The following is a 21,973-nucleotide window of genomic DNA, read 5'->3' on the forward strand; positions in this document are numbered from 1 at the left end:
ATCTGTGTGTGGAGCCAGAAGAAATGGGAGAGATACTAGATGAGTACTTCTCATCAGTATTCATCAAAGAGAAGGACTTAGTGGTCAATTTGTCTAGGGAAGAGTGTGTAGATAGCCTGGATCATGTTGAGATCAAAAAAGAGGTGTTAAGCATCTTGAAGAATATTAAGGTGGATAAGTCCCAGGGTCAGTTGGGATCTACCCCAGAGTACTGAGGGAGGCAAGGGAGGAGATTGCTGGGGCCTTGACAGAAATCTTTGTATCCTCACTGGCTATGGGTGAGGTCCCAGAGGACTGGAGAATGGCCAATGTTGTTCCATTGTTTAAGAAGGGTAGCAGGGATAATCCAGGAAATTACAGGCCGGTGAGCCTTACATCAGTGGTATGGAAATTATTGGAGAAGATTTTTCGTGACAGGATTTACTACCATTTGGAAGCAAATGGACGTATTAGTGAGAGGCAGCATGGTTTTGTGAAGGGGAGGTCATGTCTCACTAATTTGATCAAGTTTTTTGAGGAAGTGACAAAGATGATCGACGATGGGAGGGCAATGGATGTTATCAACATGGATTTCAGTCAGGGCTTTGACAAGGTCCCTCATGGCAGATGGTACAGAAGGTAAAGTCGCATGGGATCAGAGGTGAGCTGGCAAGATGGATACAGAATTGGCTTGGTCATAAGAAGACAGAGGGTAGCAGTGGAAGGGTACTTTTCTGAATGGAGAGCTGTGACAATGGAGTTCTGCAGGGATCAGTGCTGGGATCTTTGCTGTTTTGGAGGAAAATGTAACTGGGCTAATTAGTAAGTTTGCAGCCATTAAGGTTGGAGGAGTTGCAGATAGTGAAGAGGATTATCAAAGGATACAACGGGATATAGATCGGTTGGAGATTTGGGCGGAGAAATGGCAGTTGGAGTTTAATCCGGACAAATGCGAGGTAATGCATTTTGGAAGGTCTAATACAGGCAGGAATTATACAGTAAATGGCAGAATCCTTAAGTGCATTGACGGGCAGAGGGATCTCGGTGTACAGGTCCACAGGTCACTGAAAGTGGCAACGCAGGTGGATAAGGTAGTCAGGAAGGCATATGGCATGCTTGCTTTCATTGGCAGGGGTATTGAGTATAAAAGCTGGGAAGTCATGCTGCAGCTGTATAGAACCTTGGTTAGGCCACACTTGGAATACTGCGTGCAATTCTGGTCGCCACATTACCAGAAGGATATGTAGGCGTTGGAGAGGGTGCAGAGGAGGTTTACCAGGATGCTGCCTGGTCTGGAGATTATTAGCTATGAGGAGAGGTTGGAGAAACTCGGATTGTTCTCACCAGAGCGACGGAGATTGAGGAGCGACTTGATAAAAGTTTACAAAATTAAGAGTGGCATGGACTGAGTAGATAAAAGCTTTTTCCCAGGGTGGAAGAGTCAATTACTAGGGGACATAGATTTAAGGTGAGAGGAGAAAACTATAGAGGAGATGTGCGGGGCAAGTTTTTTACGCAGAAAGTAGTGAGTGTCTGGAATTTGCTGCCAGAGGAGGTGGTGGAAGCAAGTACAATAGTGGTGTTTAAGAGGCAGGTTGACAAATACATGAATAGGATGGGAATAGAGGGATACGGACCCCGGAAGTGCAAAATGTTTCAGTTGACGGGCAATATGATTGGCGCAGGCTTGGGGGGGCCGAAGGGCCTGTTCCTGTGCTGTACTTTTCTTTGTTCTCTTTTCTTTGTTCTAAGTATAATCACACCTTACAAGCGCACCCTCAAACAGTGCAAATACACACAGCTCAGTGGGTACTCAAGCACAGTAAGATCTGTTCGCACTGTGTAAGGAATGTAGCACTAACGTGCAGGAGGAGCTGCCAGAAGCAGGTGCAACTCTGGAAGAGACAGAGAATAGAGATAGCCCTGATCAGCAGGGGCACAGATGCAGGGCCTGAGAGCCTGCCTTCCTGCAACACCTATCGAGACCAGCAGCAGCAGATATATTGGAGTTTCCTGAGGAAATGTGGCTGTCATTGGGCTGAGAATGGAGGAGTCCATCCAGTTCGTGTGTACCACAATGCTCAGGCTTTGCCTGCAATAGCACTTCCGTTTGAGAGAGTGACAAACCTCATGGAGAGCCTTATGCAGCAGCACCTGAAGTTCAAGCAGGAACTGCACACTGACATACACAGGATGCATGCCACACTTTAGCATGGGCTGGTAGGTAGCAATGGTGACACAGCGATGTCTGGAGGAGTTGCCAGTTGAGTCTCAGCTAGTACTCCCCAACAGCCATCTGGAGCACCAGCCAAGGGCTGAGGATGTCACCAAGAAGCATGAAGGAAACACATCTCAAGGGGTTGCCATGGTCATCTTCAACCATCTGTGCTGCAAGGCCAAATGATGGTGGCAGCTTCATGACACGGACTACTGCCACATGCATCTCAACTGCAGACAGAGACAAGTGAGAAGGTTGCTTCCACCTCCTCTAAGGCCACAAGACAATTGGCACACAGAGAATGGAGGCCATTATGTCAGGTAAACCACTGAGTGGGTCAATGGAGAGTCTCCTTCCTGAAACTCTTCACTGTTTTCATTTTTTTGAGCACCATGTAAATACTGACATTTGAATTTGCACATGTGGGCCTCCCTTTATGAATGGCAGGACGAGAAAAGAGGTCTGAATTGGCCAAGGAGAGCAAGGCTTTGTCAACAGTGATGGTGAAACCTCTGGGCAGATGTGCATCTTTCATTGGCGGCAACAGTTTACATGTTCCAGGCTGCGTCTTCAATGGAAATGTTAGCACAGGCAGCTCAGTGAGTTTTCACACCATGCCACTCCTCCTAGGTCAGAAGGAGTCACTCAATGTGCCTGAATCCAATGCTTCCTGATGTTGACAACATCTTGGCGAGACCTCAAGTCCTGTGTCGGGCCTGGCCACCTCACTGTGCATCTGGGGCACCTCTATGTTCTGTATCTTCCCCCTCCATTTCATTTTCCTCCCCCTTTTCAATATCCTGCTCCCCCTCTTCCTCCAATGAGCTGTCTCATTTAGGACCTCCCTTCTTCAAGGTCCATGCCTCTCTGGAGGGCCATGTTCTGGAGTGCACAGCAGACCACCACAATGATCAATACAGTGTGTATTGCAGGATACCATCCAGTCAGTCCAGGCACCAGAATCACACCTTGAGAAACCTGATGGACTGCATAATGGTGACCCGCGTAATGGTGACCCTAGTGAGCAGGTGGCTTTGGTTGTAGCACCTCTAGGGCTCAATGAGGAGCACCTCTTCAAGGGATATCACTTTGTCCCTAGAATCCATTCACATAATTGGGGGTTGGGGAGGGGGTGGGAATGGTGTTGGGGAAAGTGGAATGAAGAACTGCAGTAGCCTGGACAACGTCGGATGAAGGTTCATGGCGTCAGCCAGGAAAGTGAGCAAAGACATGGAGGAAACTCTTGTGGCCACAGACAAGCTGAACATTGAGGAAGTGGAAGCCCTTACTGTTGATGAATCTGAGTGGCAGATGGTGCAATCAATAATGCCCTGTATCTGGGCAAATCCAGTAATAGAGGCGAAACCCACTGCATTTTGTGCTTTTGAGGCTGTGTGCTTGGAATTGAATGTACTATTTGGCAAATAGGGCTTCAAGGACCTGTAAGATACAGTGGCGGGCAGCCATTTTGAGATGCCACTAAGGTCTGCAGCTGATCTTTGGAAGAAGCCAGAAACAGAGGTTCAAGGCCACAGTGACTTTGAAGGCTACTGATAGGGCATGGCAAGCCCTTCGACAGCACCTTCCAAACTTATGACCATGAATCGAGAAGGACAAGGGTAGCAGATTGATGGGAACACCACCACCTGGAAGTTCCCTTCCAAGTCACTCACCATCCTGACTCAGAAATAGATCGCCATTCCTTCACTCTTGCTGGGTTAAAATCCTGGAACTCCTTTCCTAACAGCACTGTAGGTGTACCTACACCACATGGACTGCAGCAGTTCAAGAAAACAGCTCGCCACCATCTCAAGGACAACTAGGCATGGGCAATAAATGCTGGCCCAGCCAGCGAAGCCCACATCCCATGAATGAAAAAGCAGCCTTGCAAGGTGTGAAGTTTTCAGCGATGAGGGCATAGATTTGTGACCATCTCCCTGGAGAGCTGCAGTCTCCTGCAGGACTGATTCTCGATCAACTCAAGGTAGTTCCTTCTTTGCTAGTAGTTCCTATGCTTAGAGTATGCCTTCTATGTCCTTCCTGATCTCGTTCCTCTCCTCCTGATGCCCAGGTCTCTGACCTTCCTGTGAAGGGTGTTGCTCCTTATTGCCACTGGAACTAAAATTGGAGAGTCAGTGCCACTCCCTTCCACCTTCGCTGAGCTGAAGGTGCCTGTTCCCCTAAGCTGAGCCCCCACTGTGCCATTCACCCTTTTATGGGGCCGAGCTAATTCCCTGGGGTGGCTATGACTGTCTCCGATTATGGCCAGCATTTTCTCCACCCGGGGGAGTAATTACAGGAAGGAGGAATAAAATTGGGCACCATGGCAGTCACACTATGCCCGTCACCTTGCTGCCCTTCCCAACCCTCAGATATTTTGCCTGCAGCGGTTGGAGGCATCAGGTGGCCAACTGAGTGCCTTAAGTGGCTAATTAAGGGCCTCATCTCGTTGCTGTTGAAACTTTTACTGCAGCCAGAGTGGCCCATTCCAAGTTTCCAGGCAACCCATTAAAAGCTGATGAGCCTTGTGGCCTGGAGAGTGACGATGTGAGGATGCCACGTGTTTGAGCAGCCTGTGCCCATTGGAGGCTCCTCCCCAAGGTATTGACCCACTCTCCGTGATTCCTCTCCTCCCCCATGCCTTGTCAATCCTGGTTCCTAACCCCATCACCAGGGTCTGCCAGCCCGGCCACTAAGATCTCAGACTTGCTTTCGTCTAGGCTAATGGGACTTCTTTTTCAGGGGACTGCCTGCAGTCCCAGCAGTGGCCACCACTCCCATTAGCAGCTCTTCTTGTCCCAGCAGCACATGTCAGTAGATCAGCCAGTTCTCAGAGGCAGGACTTCCTCTCTGCTAGGGGTGGAAGGCCTCCGTCAGCAAACTAACCCCACCCCCAGTGTAAGATTTAGGTGTGTGTGTGTGTGTGTGTCTGCCTCCATTCAGCTGATCTGCCCCAGAAAGCCTGTGCAGCCCATGAAAATCAGAACATGCCCTTTAATGATCTCCTTTTAACAATACTAATTGGTCGTCTTGTTCGTTTCGATTGTGGAGCTGGCCTCCCCAGCCCTGGTAAAACACACACCAGTCGGAAATGAAGTCGGGAAACCAGCAGCCTAGCCAGTACTTTCATTTCCCTGCACTGCCTCCATTCACACATCCTGGGAGCTGAAAATTCAATCCTATATAAATTAATTCTGATGCTATTAAAGGCCGCTTGCAATGTAGACAATAATTCTGTCATCTGTTAGTTACAAAATGCCTATTTATCCTTGCATGGGAGCCAATGGATTTTTATTCTATAGTTGTATTGCATCATGAAATTATTAGGATTATAAATAAGGATTGGCTGGATTACAAAAGTGTAGATTAATGGGAGTGAGGTTGGTGTGCTTCAAAAGAGTTGGAGGACAAAATTGAAATGAATGCTTTGGGTAAAATAGTGCTGCCTTCCTCATTTTCTCAGAATTTGGAGTTCTTGCGACACAAAATTATATTTAGGGGAGTAATTTCTGTGATTCTAGTCATCACCAGTATTCAGTTTCCAAGGAAAACTTTTTTTTCTATCCTTAGGGAAGAAGCTAATTTTCAAAATCTTACTTCATGCTACAAGTTTGACTATATTTCCTGACAATTTCTGTGAATTGCCACTGGGTTCTCTTGATTTTCTAACCATGAAATCTCAGAAAATGGCACAAGCAGCTTTTTAAAGTAACTTTTGTCCTATGACTTACTTATGGCAGCAAATTGCCACAGCATGATGAATGTTAGCATTTTCTGGCTCTTCCACAGTTGCTGCTTTAAAATCCTGCAAGTTAAAAAATGTAAAATCATATGATTTAATTGTGTAGCAAGTTAACTAAATTCAATCCAGAACCATACAATCATTCCTCATTCAAACGTCCCATTGAGTAGTCTGTTGCTTCTATTGAACAAACTTGTAGAGTTGTTTTTATTTGCTCTTCTGGTACCAAGACTTTGGGATTATTGACATCCTTATAAAAATATTGTTATGATCCCTGAGGAGACTGATAACTTAATGGCTGCAAGTTGAAAGAAATGTCCACTGGAACAGGATGAGAGAGATATACAATGTTGCGGTCCTGGAACAAAGTGTGTCATGAGGAACAGGATGGTGCTGAAAGGGAACCCTGGACCAGGTGAGCTGCCTGGCAACAGCGCTTTGATTGGCTCCTGACCAGGTTTTGTGTGGAAGCACAGCAGAATAGCTCCTAGCTTGAAAGGAACAGGACCTAAAGCTTCTTTCTCCTGTGTGTAGAAGATTCCAGTAATTCCACAATAATAGCTAGCCGTTTTTCTCATCATATCTCTATAACCTGCTCTCTTTCTCTCTGAAAACCCCTGTCAAGAGGCAAAGGGGAAAATCACTGTTAGAGTCATTGAAAGGCAAGTGTTCAACCAGTGAACTAAATACTGAAAGTGCTGGAAGATCACCTCGTGTCAACAACAAAAACTGAAAAGAATTTGGAAGACATCGATCAAAATCAACCCACTGAATCTTGTACTCTGGAATTGGTCCTATTGAATTGTTTTATCCCACCCTTAAAATCCATTTCTTTGTGCATTTTATGTATCTTGTATGCGTGTGTATAGGGATTTAAGAATGGGTAGAGTTTAGGTTATGGAGTTACAAATTAGCACTTCATATTTCTTTCTTTTGTAACTGGTTAACGACAGTTTGTTCAATAAACAGTTATTTACTTGTTAAGTTTACAAATCTGGTGCTCATATTCTGTTAACCTAAATTAAATAGTTAGGTAGAATTGGGACGATCTGGTGGTTGTGTCAAACTTCTCACGTTTATCGCAGCTCGGGGAACAGTGGGGCTTGATATTACAGCACATTGTCCTCAGTGAGTCATGACAAAGTTTGGGTGCTTGACCAAGATATTGGAACGAAAGACAATGTCATTTTGGGTATAGATTTAGTAAGTCATAAAAGCTAAAAGGAAAAACCAGTACTGGCAAAATAAAATGGCACTAGAAACTGCTAAAGCTTTCCTGAAAGTGGAAGAGATGTCCCTAACGATTTTACAAGGGGTCCCAAAAGCTAGATTAATCAAATTGGCAAGTAAATTAGAGTAGGATAGCCTGCCAAAGCTAGGAAAGCAGAAATAATCAAAGAGATGGCACAGCATTTGAAATTGGAAGGAATACCCAAGAGGCCGAGTTCTCCAAGGGGCAGTTCATTGGAATGGGCTCAAATTCAGTTGTAAATAAAAAAAATGGAACTAGAAGCAAAAGAAAAGGAAAGAGATAGGGCATTCCAAAGAGAATAGGCAGAAAGGGCAGATAAAGAAAAGGAAAGAAAGAACGTTTCAAAGGAGGTTAGAAATAGAGAAACACAAACTTGAACAGGAAAGAACAGAAAGAGAAAGACAGAGAATTCCAGCTTAGAATGCTGGCAGTTAAAAAAAAAAAAATGGACACCAGTAGGTGAGGCAGGACTTATTACCAGATCACAACCCAGTGGGGAGATGTTTAAATTTATGCAAGCTCTTCCAAAATTTGAGGAAAGGGATGTTGAAGCATTATTTAGCTATTTTCTCAAATGAAATAAATAGATGAACTGGCCAAAGGAAAACTGGACATTGCCCATGCAGAGCAAATTGACAGGCGGAGCACAGGAAATTTATGCTTCGCTGTCAAAAGAGGTTTCTAGGGATTGTGATGTGGTGAAAAAGGCCATTTTGAGTGTATATGAGTTGGTTCTTAAATCATATAGACAAAAGTTTCAAAATTTGAGGAAAAAGCCTGGGCAAACTTAGAATTTGAAAGGATTAAGCAAGTAGTTTTGACAGGTGGATACAAGCATTAGGAGTTGAAACTACCTATGCTGTTCTCAGAGAGACCATTCTCTTGGAAGAATTTAAAAACTCCCCATCTTCTGTAATAAGAACCCATGTTGAAGACCAAAGGGTTGCAACTGCTAGACAGGCAGCAATGATGGCTGATGCTTATGAATTGATCCATAAAACTAAACATTTTTTCCATCACCCTGATAAATTTGAAAAGGATAGAAAGTGGGAGAGTGAAAGGAAGGCAATTAGCCAGGGTAAAGAATCGATAGCTGGGAATACCTTGAGATCTCCTCCCCAGATCAGGAAGGAAGGTACTGAGGTCGGAGGTGAAACTCAAAGGCTTAAGTGTTTCCAGTATGATAAAGTGGGACACATTCATTCAGAATGCTGGCAGTTGCGAGGGAAGCCCATGGGACTTATTGGAATTCATAAGAGTGAGTCCAAAAAGGGAACTCAGAAAGAAAATGCCATGGATCAAATTGTAACTTTAACTACAATAAGGGTTTGGAGGTAAACACTGGTGTGAATGCAGGTGAAGTAAATAAGGTAGATGAGAAATAAAAAGGGTTTTTATCTAAAGCAAAGATAACCCCTTTTTCATCAAATGATGCAGCTAAACACATAGGGCAGGATCTTCTGGCCGGCGAGTGGGGATGGGGCCTGCTCGTTGATACGTAAAATGACACTGGATGACATCAGGTGGAACTCCCGATATCACCCAGCGTCATTTCCATTTTCAAGTTGGTGGGGGCGCAGTCGAGTCAGCTGTGCGCCCGCTGACCTGTCAACGGCCTATTGAGGCCATTAAGACACTAATTAAAATCATTAATGAACCTGCCCATCAAACCTTAAGGTTGGTGGGCAGGCTGGGAGCTCTGGCGGGCTTCAGAAAAAGCATGAAACTTCATCCAAATGTTTCAGTTAAAGTTATGGACATGTCCCAACTCATGTGACAGTGTCACATGACAGTGTCACATGAGGGGACATCTCAGGGAAATTTTCCTATCATTTTTAATCATTTTAATTCGGAGCCGATCTCCCCCCACCCTCGTTTGGGGAGGGCAGGGGGAGAATTTACTCAAACTCTTATGCTGGAGAAAGACCTAGTTTTCCCTTCAGAGACTTCAATGAAAGCTAAAGGACTGGTAAACGGGATAAGTGGAGAGTATATCCCGGTTCCATTATACAAAGTGCAATTGGAGTGTGATTTGTTGTCTAGATCGGTGGTTGTAGGAGTGGTTAAGAAATTGCCTGTGGATAGAGTTGATTTACTCCTGGGTAATGATTTGCCAGGAGTGAAGGTTATAGCTGCGCCCATAATTACGGAAAGTCCGAGAGAGGCTAAAGAGACATAACAGTTACAAGAACGAGTTCCTGGTATTTTTCCATCTTGTGTGGTGACCAGAGCAATGGCTAAATAAAGTCCATCACCAGGGCAAATCTTGCAGTGTCCTTAATTTGCAGTGGGTTCCTTCCCTTCAGTCAGTGGACAAGCTTTCCCCAGGATTCTGTCTGAGAGCTAACCTTTTCTCTCTGCAGACTGCAGCAACTGCAGCTCTGTCTCGCTCTTTGTTTCTGTTCAAAGTCTCTGAGACAGAAAGTCCTGCAATAGCAAGGACATTTGCTCCTGCCTTTGTTTTGAAGTGTTAAACCTAGCATGTGCATTTCAATAATAACATGACCTAGGCCCCCACTCTCCATGGTAACCAAGTCAAACAGGCTTGTTGTCAGGCAGAATAGATCACATGACTCTTCATGATTCCATTTTACCCCAAAGAGACAATCCAAAACATAACCATCTTTATAAAACCTTGCATTTGTAACAATATTTAATTAATTATTGCTGTTGTCCATTGTTTTCCAACAAGTTTTCTCCATACAGTATATCAATGCTACAGTTGGCAAAGTCAACTGATTCCTTAGGGTTCTAAAGCTAAGTTAGTTCCCCATAAATCTTTTAAAATAGGCAGGTTACTCGTCTTAGGTCATCTTAATTCTATTTCAATTCATAATTCCAAACTTCTGCCTGCAAGAAAATCAAAAAATGGTGTACAAATGTAAACACTCTACACTTTGCACTATCAGCATCTTGATTATACCTAGCTGGTTGGGTGTTTTGTCTATGTTAAAGGTGTAATAAAATGCAAGTTATATTTATCACCAAAATCTCTACAGAGCACTGCAGTTCTAGATCTGTGAGCCATGAAAATATTGTGGGATGAAATTATATAGTGCTAGCCTTCTAGGCCACCAGAATGGGTAGGCCTCATGCATGCTTTATGTTGAGCTTCACCCCATTTACATTAAATCATTGAACTGCATGCAGGCGGCTCACCAGTGAGAAGGATATAAATTTCCAACTGCAGTACTGAAATAGGTCTGGGGAATCAATTGAGAGGGAGGGGCAATTGAGAGGAATTGGGGGTTGGAATCCGAATGCAGGAGTACAATAGGCCGTGCGGCTCAATCAGAAGGGCATTTGGAAGGAGTCAAGCAAGAGCTGGAATTGATTTTCATGACTGCTGTGGAGACATGAACAGTACTCTCACTCCACCAGGCTAATTCTTTAAAACTTACTCTTTTGGGCCAGGTGGCTTCCAGTATACCATTTTAAGGATCACTGACTAGGCCACATGCACACTTGATTATCCTGAACACAAGCAGCACATAATACTGACAGCAGCTGGCATGGTGCATGCTGCAGTCAGTGTTCCTGAAGCTAACTATAGTCCTCTGATTGCATATAAAGAAAGCATAACCCCTTTTCCAAGCATGGGACCTTCACCACATACCAATTTTGGCAGACAGCGAACGTGCACCATGTAACGCATATGTGCATTTTGCCCACTATAGTGGCTACTTAGGCTTCAAATTTCTAGACCAATGTTTGATTGATATCCTTAAGTTTTTCTTTCACTACATTGAGGAATTAAGAAGGTAATTTGAAGGTTAAACATATTTGCCTTAATGTGGTATAGGAAAAAATGTCATAGAACTTTCATCTTTTTGGAAGTTTTACCTGCAATTATTATCTTCCCCACAAATTAACATATGCATGACCTGTTGAAAGTGCAAAGCTGCTTTGTCACCACATTTTTTGTTTACATGGCATAATCAAAAATTGGCCATTAGGGCAAACTTTATGCTTGAATCCATGTCCATCCAGTATCTGACACTGCACAATACACCACACCAATCATTTATCATCCCTTCTTTTCTTGCTATATGTATTTATCATCTTTTTTCTTTTATTTGTTCTACTGACCTTAAATGCATTGTAGTAGTCATCCATACCCAGATATAACAGACCACGATTAACCAGTACTTTCAAATTCAATTTCTTTTGGCCGCCAAGGAGCAGCACTATTCCATAGTCTTTCAGTGCCTGAAACGTATTACACAATGTGTCAATTGGAATACAAATTTTCTTTGAAAATATAGATATGGCAAATCTAGGTGCACATATTATAAACATATTTGAATAGGCTGTTTGTTTTTGTTTTTCATTTTTTTTACATGTCATCAACATTTGAAAGAAAAGTTCTTAAAACTTTGGGCAGAACTTTACCTTTGGCGGTGGTGGTTGGGAAGCCAACCATCACCTGCGATCAGCAGTGCTCCGCGAATTTACGCAGGCGGGCCAATTAAGGCCCGACTAGCGTCTAACATGGCCTGTGAATGAGTGCAAAGGGGTGGGTGGGGGCAGGGGCTTATTGTCCATCAGGTCCAATTCAAATGCGGTCTTGGCAGCCCCTGGAAGATTGCCACCGAAGGATGCGGAAGTCGTGTGCATGGAGACCATTGCCAGTGGACACGGCAGGTGGGAGGGCAGGTCGGCGGGGCAGCCGGCACCACATTTCTCAGATGAGTATCTCCCTGCCCTCCTTGGAGGAGGTGACAGCAAGGAGAGAAGCATTTGTCCCCAGGAGGAGGAGGCCCCCCTCACCTCACCAAAAAGGCCTGGGAGAAGGTGATATCCAGGGTCAGCAACCACAACGTGGCAGGCGCACATGGGTGCAGTGCTGGAAGCTCTTTAATGATCTCCTGCTATCAGAAAGGGTGAGTACCGTGTTGGCATGGATTACTTTGCAGAACAGGTAAGAGTTGCCCATCACCAACACACTCCCCCACACCGCCCCCCCCCCCCCCCACCCCCCCACCCGGTGGGCCTCATAGGTGTTAGAGTGTGAGTGGCAAATGTCAATGAAGCAGGATCTGGCCAAGGGGTTGAGCCTGGCTGCTTGGGCTGAGTGCCTTGCAGCTCCAGGGTCACGAATGTGCTGAGCCCTGCGAGCTGATCCTGAGGTGGGGTTGGCCAGGTTGCAATGGCACTGCAGGTAGAGGATGGACTAATCAATGCTCCTCTATCCTTTCAGGAGAAAACATCCCATAACAATGCTGAGAAGTTGCAGACTGGCGGGGGGACCCCCACACCCCCTCGGTAGATATGAGCAGGAGGCCCTGGAACTGGAGAGACAACATGCACCTTGGTCGAGCAACTGTGGTGAAGCTGGGGTACCAGAGGGAGGTAAGTGTGCGGTGCACTGAGGTGAGAATGTGGCTGTTTGCAACCATTCCAGTGTAGTCTCTATATTGATGTGAGCCTCAAACCTGGAATGCCCATTGATAATGGAAAGACAAGGGCACCATGATGTAGCTCTCTGTCTCATCAGGGTGCCAGGCATGCACACTGACCGTCTAATGAGTTAAACTAAGGACACGTCCTTCTTCTCCCTTTTAGGCTCACCAGCAGCCCTTCATTCTGAGGAGCCTGAAGGCCCACCTCTGAGGACCAGCATGATGAGCACATACCATCGTCACACCCTTTGTCAAGCAGGCACCAACGCAGATACCATCACCTCAGTGGGCATAAGATCAGCATCTAGTATCTTGGTGCACATTGGTGAGGGCATTTCACACTCACTTGAGGTGCAGGTGGAGGCAGAGAGTGCCCAGGGCGCCAGCAGTCAGAGGGCTGCTGGGGAATAGTACAATGATCAGTCAATGGCTGATGATGGGCCTCTGTGAAGTCGTCCATGAGGCAGCAGCTGCTGGATGTCCAGCAGGGTGTGCGGGAGGATCTGACAGAGATACATGAGGCAATGCGTACCATGGTCTTCTTGATGGAGGAGTCCATGCGTAGCATAAGTAGTGCAATGACCCTCATGGCTGAGCGCAATGCCTCCTCCAAGGAGAGAGTGGTGACTCTCATGGAGAGGCTCCTCCATGGACTCAATCAGGGATTCCGGGGGATGTGCTCTGACCTGCAAGCCCTCACACTGGAAATGACCTCAGCTGGTCAGTGTCAGTGGAGGAGATGTAAGCAACATGGGAGCTGCCAGGGTACCTTGCACAGACTTGCAGAATCTGCATCCTGTGGGCACACGCTATCTGTACATTCATGGAGTGAAATCCCTTCCTGTTAACGAAGGCTCCCAGCTCACCCGCTGGTTTCTTGATGGCCATGTGTGCAGTCGATTGCACCCTGGATGCGGGGGAACCCAGCAATCACTGCAAAGCCTCTAGCTCGCTCTGCCTAGATAGCCTCGTCCATACGGTAATGAATGAAAGTTAATGCGTGCCTGAGCAGAGCATCTGTCACCAGTTGATGCAATTGTGGACAGCTAACTGGGAGACTCCACACAGATCTCCCACTGACCCCTGGAAATAGCCACTGTGACCTTCAGTGCCACTGGCCTCTGGTGTCAACCCACACAGTCAGGGCTGATCTCAGGGTTGATCCTCTGACAGATGGAAGTCACGGCCTCCCTTGAGAGATGGAGCCTCAGCATTGCACCTCAGATATATTGAGGTACCTGCATTGCAGCAGGATATTGGCGTCTTCTGCGGCCCCTTCGGCCTTGGCCTTCTTGTTGGTCCTGCATCCTTTGTACCTGTGCCTCTCCTCCCACAGGTCGCTACACTAGAATCTAAAAAGGGACAACTGGCCTGCCCTCCCTTCTGGCCCTTTCTTCCTCCTTTGAGGAAGTGCCTCCGACGGAGACCACAATCCCCATTACCAGGGTAAGGGAAGGCTGTCTGATACCTGGAAGGCCCCACGTGGTATGAATCCTCTGGAGCCTGAAACACAACACTGAGTCCTGAACTGAAGCCTCTAAATGCTTTGAGTGCAGCTCTCAAGTGAAATGAAGCTGTTCTGTTCACAGGAGAAACCAGCAGCAAGTGATATCCAAAACTACTCATTATTCGCTTTGTCAAGCCCACTGACCCCTATTACGTGGATGAGGTTTTGTAAATTGTGGCCTGTCTGCTTGCCCATTTTGCCCGTGCGACGGCCTGAAAAATCGCACGGGCTACGTAAAGTCTGAGACAATTGGTCTCTCAAGGGCCTTAACTGGCCACTTATTCAATGGCGGGCACACCTCCGTTTTCATTGCGCACCCACCTAGTAAAATATCGCAAGAGTGTGTGTTGCGCGTCGACGTCGGCATGCTTGGCTGACGTCAACATGCTTTATTTCACGCTCGGGTGTGTCGGGCCCACATCTGCACGCCAAGGGTAAAATTCTGCCCTTTGCTTTTGCCACAAACTGGCCACCGTATGTTTGCAGGATACAAATATCCCAATTAAAGACATCTTATTGAAATACTCACCATAACTAGTTGTCATGCCACAAACAGTGTTTATCTTAAATAGCGTATATACTTATGTAAAAATTGATCTTGTGTAAAAGTCAACCCCATGATTTTTGGTCTAAAATACCTGTATCTCATGTAACATTGAATCCTACTTTTTCAGAGATCAAAGTCCAAAAATTTCAGAACCAAAGTATAATCCTGGAGATGCTAACGATTTGATTTAATTGTAAATGTATAAATACTAATTAAAAAGAATACCGGTAAATAATTGCCTAAAACATTTCTATGTTTGAGTTTTGTTTTTATTTATTCAAATTATTAAAGTGATCAGAATAATATGAAATCTTTAATGTTGTTAGCTTTTACTTTATTCCATTGCAATGGCCTTTTTTGGATTTCGCTAGGGTCCAAATCAAGCACTCATGTCAACCCCTCAAACCTAATCCATGTAAAAGCCGACCCCATGACTTTTGGCCTAAAAAATTGTCTCAAAAATTTGACATTTACACAAATAAGTACGGTATGTTTACACTTGGTTTTACTAGCCCAAGCAATGCTTACATTTGGGATTCCAATTATTTTGTTGTAATCTGTGATCAAGTAATTTTAATTTCCTGTTATTACAGCAATATAAATTGAAAATTGTGTGAATTCTTAAGCAGGCTGTGCATCATTGATATCTATTATTTGTTAGCTTTGTAGGAATGCATAGATAGTAATCAAAACAAAATAATAGAGGGCTACCTAAGCACCTAAGCTTATCATGCTTTGCCTAAATTTCAGATACCTATACCAGGATAAAATCTGTGCGCTTCTCCCCTCTTAATATAATTTTAAAAAGTTATGGGGTAATAATACCAGTTATTGTAATACTTCATACAGAGGCTGCACAGCTGACTACCAAACATTCCTGCCCACTCTGAAAAGTAAAAAATAACTTTCTCTAAGACCATATATCACTTCCCTAAAACTGACATTAAAGTGCAATTAGAGGATTAATATTTGCATAGAAACAAAAGGAAACACCACTTGGCTTATATGTCACTTTAATTGTGTTTTTTTCAAAACCTTTTAAACGGAGACTTGGATGAACAAAGCCACCTCTGTAAATAGCTGGGCCTAAGGAGGGGTCATGAACTCTCATGGGCTGGAATTTCATCTCCTGATGGAGGTGCAAATTGAGGTACGGAATGCTGAACTTAGTTTTTTTTACACAGAAGCACAATGCAGAAGAGGCCCTTTGGCCCATCAAGTCTGCACTGACATGTAAGAAACACCTGACCTACCTACCTAATCCCATTTACAAGCACTTGGCCCATAGCCTTGAATGTTATGACGTGCCAAGTGCTCATCCAGGTACTTTTTAAAGGATGTGAGGCAACCCGCCTCCACCACCTTCCCAGGTAGTGCATTCCAGACCGTCACCACCCTCTGGGTAAAAAAGTTTTTCCTCACATCCCCCCTAAACTTCCTGCCCCTCACCTTGAACTATGTCCCCTTATGACTGACCCTTCAACTAAGGGGAACAGGTGTTCCCTATCCACCCTGTTCATGCCCCTCATAATCTTGTACACCTCAATTCGGTTGCCCCCTCAGTCTTCTCTGCTCCAACGAAAACAACTCAAGTCTATCCAACCTCTCCTCATAACTTAAATGTTTCATCCCAGGCAACATCCTGGTGAATCTCTTCTGTACTCCCTCCAGTGCAATCACATCCTTCCTATAATGTGGCGACCAGAACTGCACACAGTACTCCAGCTGTGGCACGTGATAATACAAGTTTTCTCTGCTTTATTGACCTTATGGTATTTTTGTGTGGCTTTTTTGCAGGTTCGGAAGACCTTGGATGCCCCCCCCCAAACCCCCGCCATTCCCCACCACTTTACAAATCTTCATTCTGACAAGCGTGCAGCACCACACAACTTTCAGTACATAGAGGCATCAATGCAGCATTAGCAGCCTGAAATGTCTTGATTGCCACATGTATAGGACCAAAGATGGGAGGAATCGGGACACCATAGTTACTAGAGCTGTTCTGACACCACGGAACTTCACATAATAGGAACTTCCCTGAGTGCAAAGGCTGACCTGGAAAGGCAAAGGAAGGCTTTTGAGACACAAAGGGAAGAGCATTGGAAGCATCCTGCGAGAAAATATGTAAGAGGATTGATAATGGTCAACTGGATGCAGAGTTCAGCTGAGGAGTGAGACATTAAAAGGCTTTTGACTGCATGGAAAGTCCAATATTCTGTAAATATATTGTAAACATTTAACATTTTGCACAGATAAAGGGTTCTGTTTCACTTACTCTGCACAATGTAACTTATCTAAACATCATTGTGACCCATCTAGTGCTGTAGCCAATGTGGTGTCCTCTGCTCCCCTTGTTGGCTTGAAGGAGGTGGAGACAGGCTGCTCACTTCCCTAGCTGTGAGGATCGTGGTGGCCGACCTTGTGCAGGGACCCGTTGGGCCAACTCAGCCAGTAGACCACTTACCTGCTGCAACAGGTTCAGATACTCAGTTCCAAAGGATACTCCTGAGGCTCGGCCTCACTGGCCTCTGGAGCATCCGTGTGACAGTCCTCCCCCATCAGCCTCCCACAAACCCCCACCCCCATCAACTCCAGGGCGAACTGTGCAGAGACACCTCTGTCTTTTACACTGCCTCATGCACAACGATGCTACGCACTTCACTCGGTGCTCCCCAATCTACTTTCACACTGAAATCCATTGGGTTTTGTGTCTCTGGAATGGTGCCTGCTGCCTCAGAAAGTGGTGATGGTGCACTCTTGGACATGAGTGCCTCCTCCTTGGGTCTGACATTGCTCTGGGATCTGAGAAAAAGGCAAGGTAGTCATGGGTGAAGTCATGCAAAGCGACCTTATTCATTTTGGCCCTTTTTCAAAGCCATGCCTAAACTAGTTTTACCACCAGTTTATGCCTCCCAGGCTGAGCATCTTCATAATTTGAAGTCAACCATCACCATCAGTGCCAAAATGACATCTCCAAAACCCATCCCTCCCCTCTCCTGTCAACCCTTGCCACTACCTGGGCAGTTCTATTAACTGCACGGCCATGTGCACCTGGGAGGGGGACTTGCTGTCACCCACACATTCTGATGGTGGAATCCATGCCACAGCAATTTGTCCTCTCCTCCACTGCTCTGACCTCTCTCAGATTTAGTGTCTCACTCCCGGTCTTGGCCAGCTCCCTGGTGTTATAGGCCCTCTTCTCCTGAAAGGAACAGATGGAAAGGATGGTGTGTAGGCTCATCAAGGCATGGTGCTTGGAGATGCCGCCAAGATGTATCAAATGTCTCCTCCTCAATGTCCTCTATTCACATGTACATTATTTGATTCACCATGGACACAAGCTACTGGAGCACTTATGAGCATCATTCACCCTGTGTCCACCCAAGCCCAGCCATGCTGCATACAGCGAGGCCAGGCTGCACACCTAATATGAACATCTCATTCACTGTAGCACAGAAGATCACTGAAGCACTTGCGACACTGGATCCACATTCTCTGTTGCTGGCCCGAGGTACTGACCATCTCAACTATCTTAAGCCAGGCTTTCTTGGTGGTGAAAGATTATCAGGGGCAGGCAGGAATGTGGAGTTGAGGTTAAAATCAGATTAGCCCTGATCTTATTGAATGGTGGAGCAGGCTTGAGGGACCGAGTAACCTACTCCTGCTCCTAATCCATATGTTCATATGGAAGGCAGCCTGCTGGGCCCTAGGAATAATAGGATGTTCCGATGGGCTTCCACTGTGTATCAGGGTCTCCAGTTCAAGCTTGGAAAACCTGGGTGCTGTTACATCCTGGGACTCCTGGCTACACTGGGTGGGGGCCATCCTGGAATAAGGGAAAAGGAGGCACATGAGTCAGCATGTGTGTTTACCATGTCTTTCCTTGTCATAAACTTCATAGGATTCAATGATCAAAAGGGAAAGTGCTAATCTGTGTGTGGCATGGGAGGGAAGGGTTTACGTTGCACAGGCTTGGTGGTCTAAGCATTGCATTGCAAATGACAGGGCAGTGAGCCATGACCCAGGTTACAAATACCATATAGACCTAAGAGCTTCGAGAAGCATTTGTGGCCTGCTTTGTGGTGCCTCTCGGGGTAGGTCTGGGATTGCTCAGTGTGATGCATCCTCTGAAGGGAAATGATTCAATGTGGGTGTTGCAAATGTGAGAGGCTTGAAGTTGGAGTGAGGGGTGCAGCAGGAGAACTGTGCTGCTGTGGCAACTAGCAGAGTTATGTCAGATACTGCATGATGTTTCTTTAAAAGTCAGAGACTTTCAGGGGTGAGCAGCTAAAGACTGGTGTAGCAGGGTACTCAAAGGATAGGGTAGAGTGGCAATGTTCGTTTAAACAGTGAACACATCAGTACATGATGCTTTATTTAAGGGCATGCAGTCAATGGGCCAGCTTACAAGGGAAACTGTTAGATTGCTACATTATGCATAAAGTTAGGACTTAAATAGTTATGTGAATGCATATCCAAGGTGCCACATTCACAGTCGCACTATTGTCATAAGAACATAAGAACTAGGAGCAGGAGTAGGCAATTCAGCCCCTCGAGCCTGCCCCGCCATTCAATACGATCATGGCTGATCTCATTTCAGCCTCAACTCCAATTTCCCATCCTCTCCCTATAACCTTTCAACCTGTTACTAAATAAAAATCTGTCTATCTTCTCCTCAAATTTATTCAGCGTCCCGGCATCCACTGCACTCTGAGGTAGTGAATTCCATAGATTCACGACCCTTTGAGAAAAGTAATTCCTCCTCATCTCTGATTTAAATCTACCACCCCTTAGCCTAAAACAATGGCCTCTCATTCTAGAATGCCCCACAAGGGGAAACATCCGCTCCACGTCTATTTTGTTTATCCCCTTTAGCATCTTATAAGCCTCAATTAGATGTGCTGTCATCCTTTTAAACTCCAGCGAGTATAGGCCTAACTGCTCAATCTCTCTTCATAAGACAAGCCCCACATCTCTGGAATCAATCTAGTGAACATCCTCTGAACTGCCTCCAATCCAACTACATCCTTCCTCAAGTAAGGGGACCAAAACTGTCCAGGTGCAGTTTCACCAATGTTTGGTACAGTTGCAACAACATTTCCCTATTTTTATACTCTATTCCTTTAGCAATAAATGCTAAAATTCCATTTGCCTTCCTTATTACCTGCTGTACCTGCATACTAGCTTTCAGCGATTCATGCACGAGGACACCCAGATCCCTCTACACTGAAGCATTCTGAAGTTTCTCTCCATTTAAATAATATGTCACCTTTTTATTCTTCTGACCAAAATGGATAACCTCACACTTATCCACGTTAAACTCCATCTGCCAAATTTTGGCCCATTCACCTAACCTGTCCATATCCATTTGTAAATTTCTTATTTCTTCATTGCAACTTACTTTCTCACCTATTTTGGTGTCATCTGCAAATTTAGCTATAGTACCTTCTATCCCTGAATCCAAGTCATTAATATAGATTGTTAATAGTTGGGGCCCAAGGATTCTGTGGCACCCCACTGTTACAGCTTGCCATCCAGAAAAAGACCCATTTATCCCGACTCTCTGTTTTCTGTTGGTTAGTCAATCCTCTATCCAAGCTAATATATTACCCCTAACTCCATGTGACCTTATCTTGTGTACTAATCTTTTGTGCAGCACCTTATCAAAGGACTTCTGGAAGTCCAGATATACCACATCTACAGGATCCCCATTATCCATTTTGCTTGTCACATCTTCAAAGAACTCTAGCAAATTAGTCAAACACGATTTACTCTTCATAAAACCATGCTGACTCTGATGGATTGCAATTTGACTTTCCAAATGCCCATTACTACTTCCTTAATAATGGGTTCCAACAATTTCCCAACGACAGACGATAAACTAACTGGTCTATAGTTTCCTACTTTCTGCCTCCCCCCACCTTTTTGAAGAAGGACCATTTATTAGCATTTTTAACCCACTGGAGCCTTTCCAGGATCCAGGGAATTTTGGAATATTATTCCAATGCATCCTCTTTCTCCTCTGCCACTTCCTTTAAGACCCTGGGATGTAGGCCATCAGGTCCTGGGGACTTTAATCCCAATAGTTTGCTCAGTACTTTTTCTCTAGTGATGGTGATTGTTCTAAGTTCCTCCTTTTCTATACCCTCTGCACTACCTGTTACTATTGGGGTGGTACTAGTGTCCTCCACTGTGAAAACTGAGGCAAAATATTGATTAAGCGTCTCTGCCATTTCTGCATTCCCCACTATTAACTCCCCAGTCTCCTCCTCCAAGGGACCAACATTCACTTTAGCTACTCTCTTTCCTTTTTTTTACTTGTAGAAGCTTTTGCTATCAGTTTTTACATTTTGCGCTAATTTTCTTTCATAATTTACCTTTGCTCTTTTTAATATTTTTTTAGTAACCCTTTGTTGATCTTTAAAAGTTTCCCAATCTTCCAGCCTGCCACTGACCTTTGCAGTTTGGTATGCCTTAGTTTTTGCCTTTATGTTATCTTTAACTTCCTTGCTTAGCCATGGATGCTTTTTCCCCCTCTTACCATCTTTCGTCCTCTTTGGAATATATTTTACTTGGGATGAATTGAATATCTCCTTAAATATCTGCTACTGTTCATCAACTGTCCTACCTTGTAGTCTTCCTGCCCAGTCCACTAGGGCCAAATCTGCCCTTATGCCAATGTAGTTACCTTTGTTTAACTCCAGAACACTAGTGTGGGACTCAAGTTTCTCTCTCTCAAACTGAACTTGAAATTCTAGCATGCTATGATCACTCCTCCCTAGAGGATCCTTTACTCTGAGATCATTAATTAATCCTATCTCATTACACAAAACCAAATCCAGAATAGCCTGCTCCCTGGTTGGTTCCACAACATATTGCTCTAAGAAACAATCTCTAATGCACTCTATGAACTCTCCCTCGAGGCTACCCTTACCAATTTGATTAGTCCAGTCTATATGCATGTTAAAATCACCCATGATTATTGCCGTGCCTTTCTTACATGCTCCCAGTATTTCCTGGTTTATACTGTGCCCTACTGCTGAACTACTGTTTGGAGACCTATAGATTACTCCCTCAAGAGTCTTTCCCTTGCTGTTTCTTATTTCTACCCAGACTGACTCTACGTCTTGCTCTCCAATGCCTATATCATTCCTCACTATAGCACTGATCTCGTCCTTTACTAACAAAGCTACACCACCTCCTTTTCCTTCCTGCCTATCTTTCCGAAACACTGAATACCCTTGGATATTCAACATCCAAACCTGTTCTCCCTGTAACCATGTCTCAGTAATCGCCACCAAATCATACCTATTTATCTCTATTTGC

At 44.9% G+C, this 21,973-nt stretch overlaps 1 protein-coding gene across 1 annotated transcript in view; it reads right to left on the bottom strand.

Annotated features, from left to right (window-relative positions):
- The window catches only part of ttc6 (tetratricopeptide repeat domain 6), a 213,144-nt gene that overhangs the window by 80,676 nt on the left and 110,495 nt on the right, over positions 1-21,973 (bottom strand). The window contains exons 16-17 of the mRNA XM_041214176.1: positions 11,281-11,400; positions 5,929-6,002 (exon numbers count right to left, since the gene is read on the bottom strand). Coding sequence (XP_041070110.1) covers positions 5,929-6,002; positions 11,281-11,400 — 194 coding nt within the window. The remainder of the gene's footprint in view (positions 1-5,928; positions 6,003-11,280; positions 11,401-21,973) is intronic.

Source organism: Carcharodon carcharias, chromosome 20 (assembly GCF_017639515.1).
Source record: "Carcharodon carcharias isolate sCarCar2 chromosome 20, sCarCar2.pri, whole genome shotgun sequence".
Classification (NCBI taxonomy): domain Eukaryota; kingdom Metazoa; phylum Chordata; class Chondrichthyes; order Lamniformes; family Lamnidae; genus Carcharodon; species Carcharodon carcharias.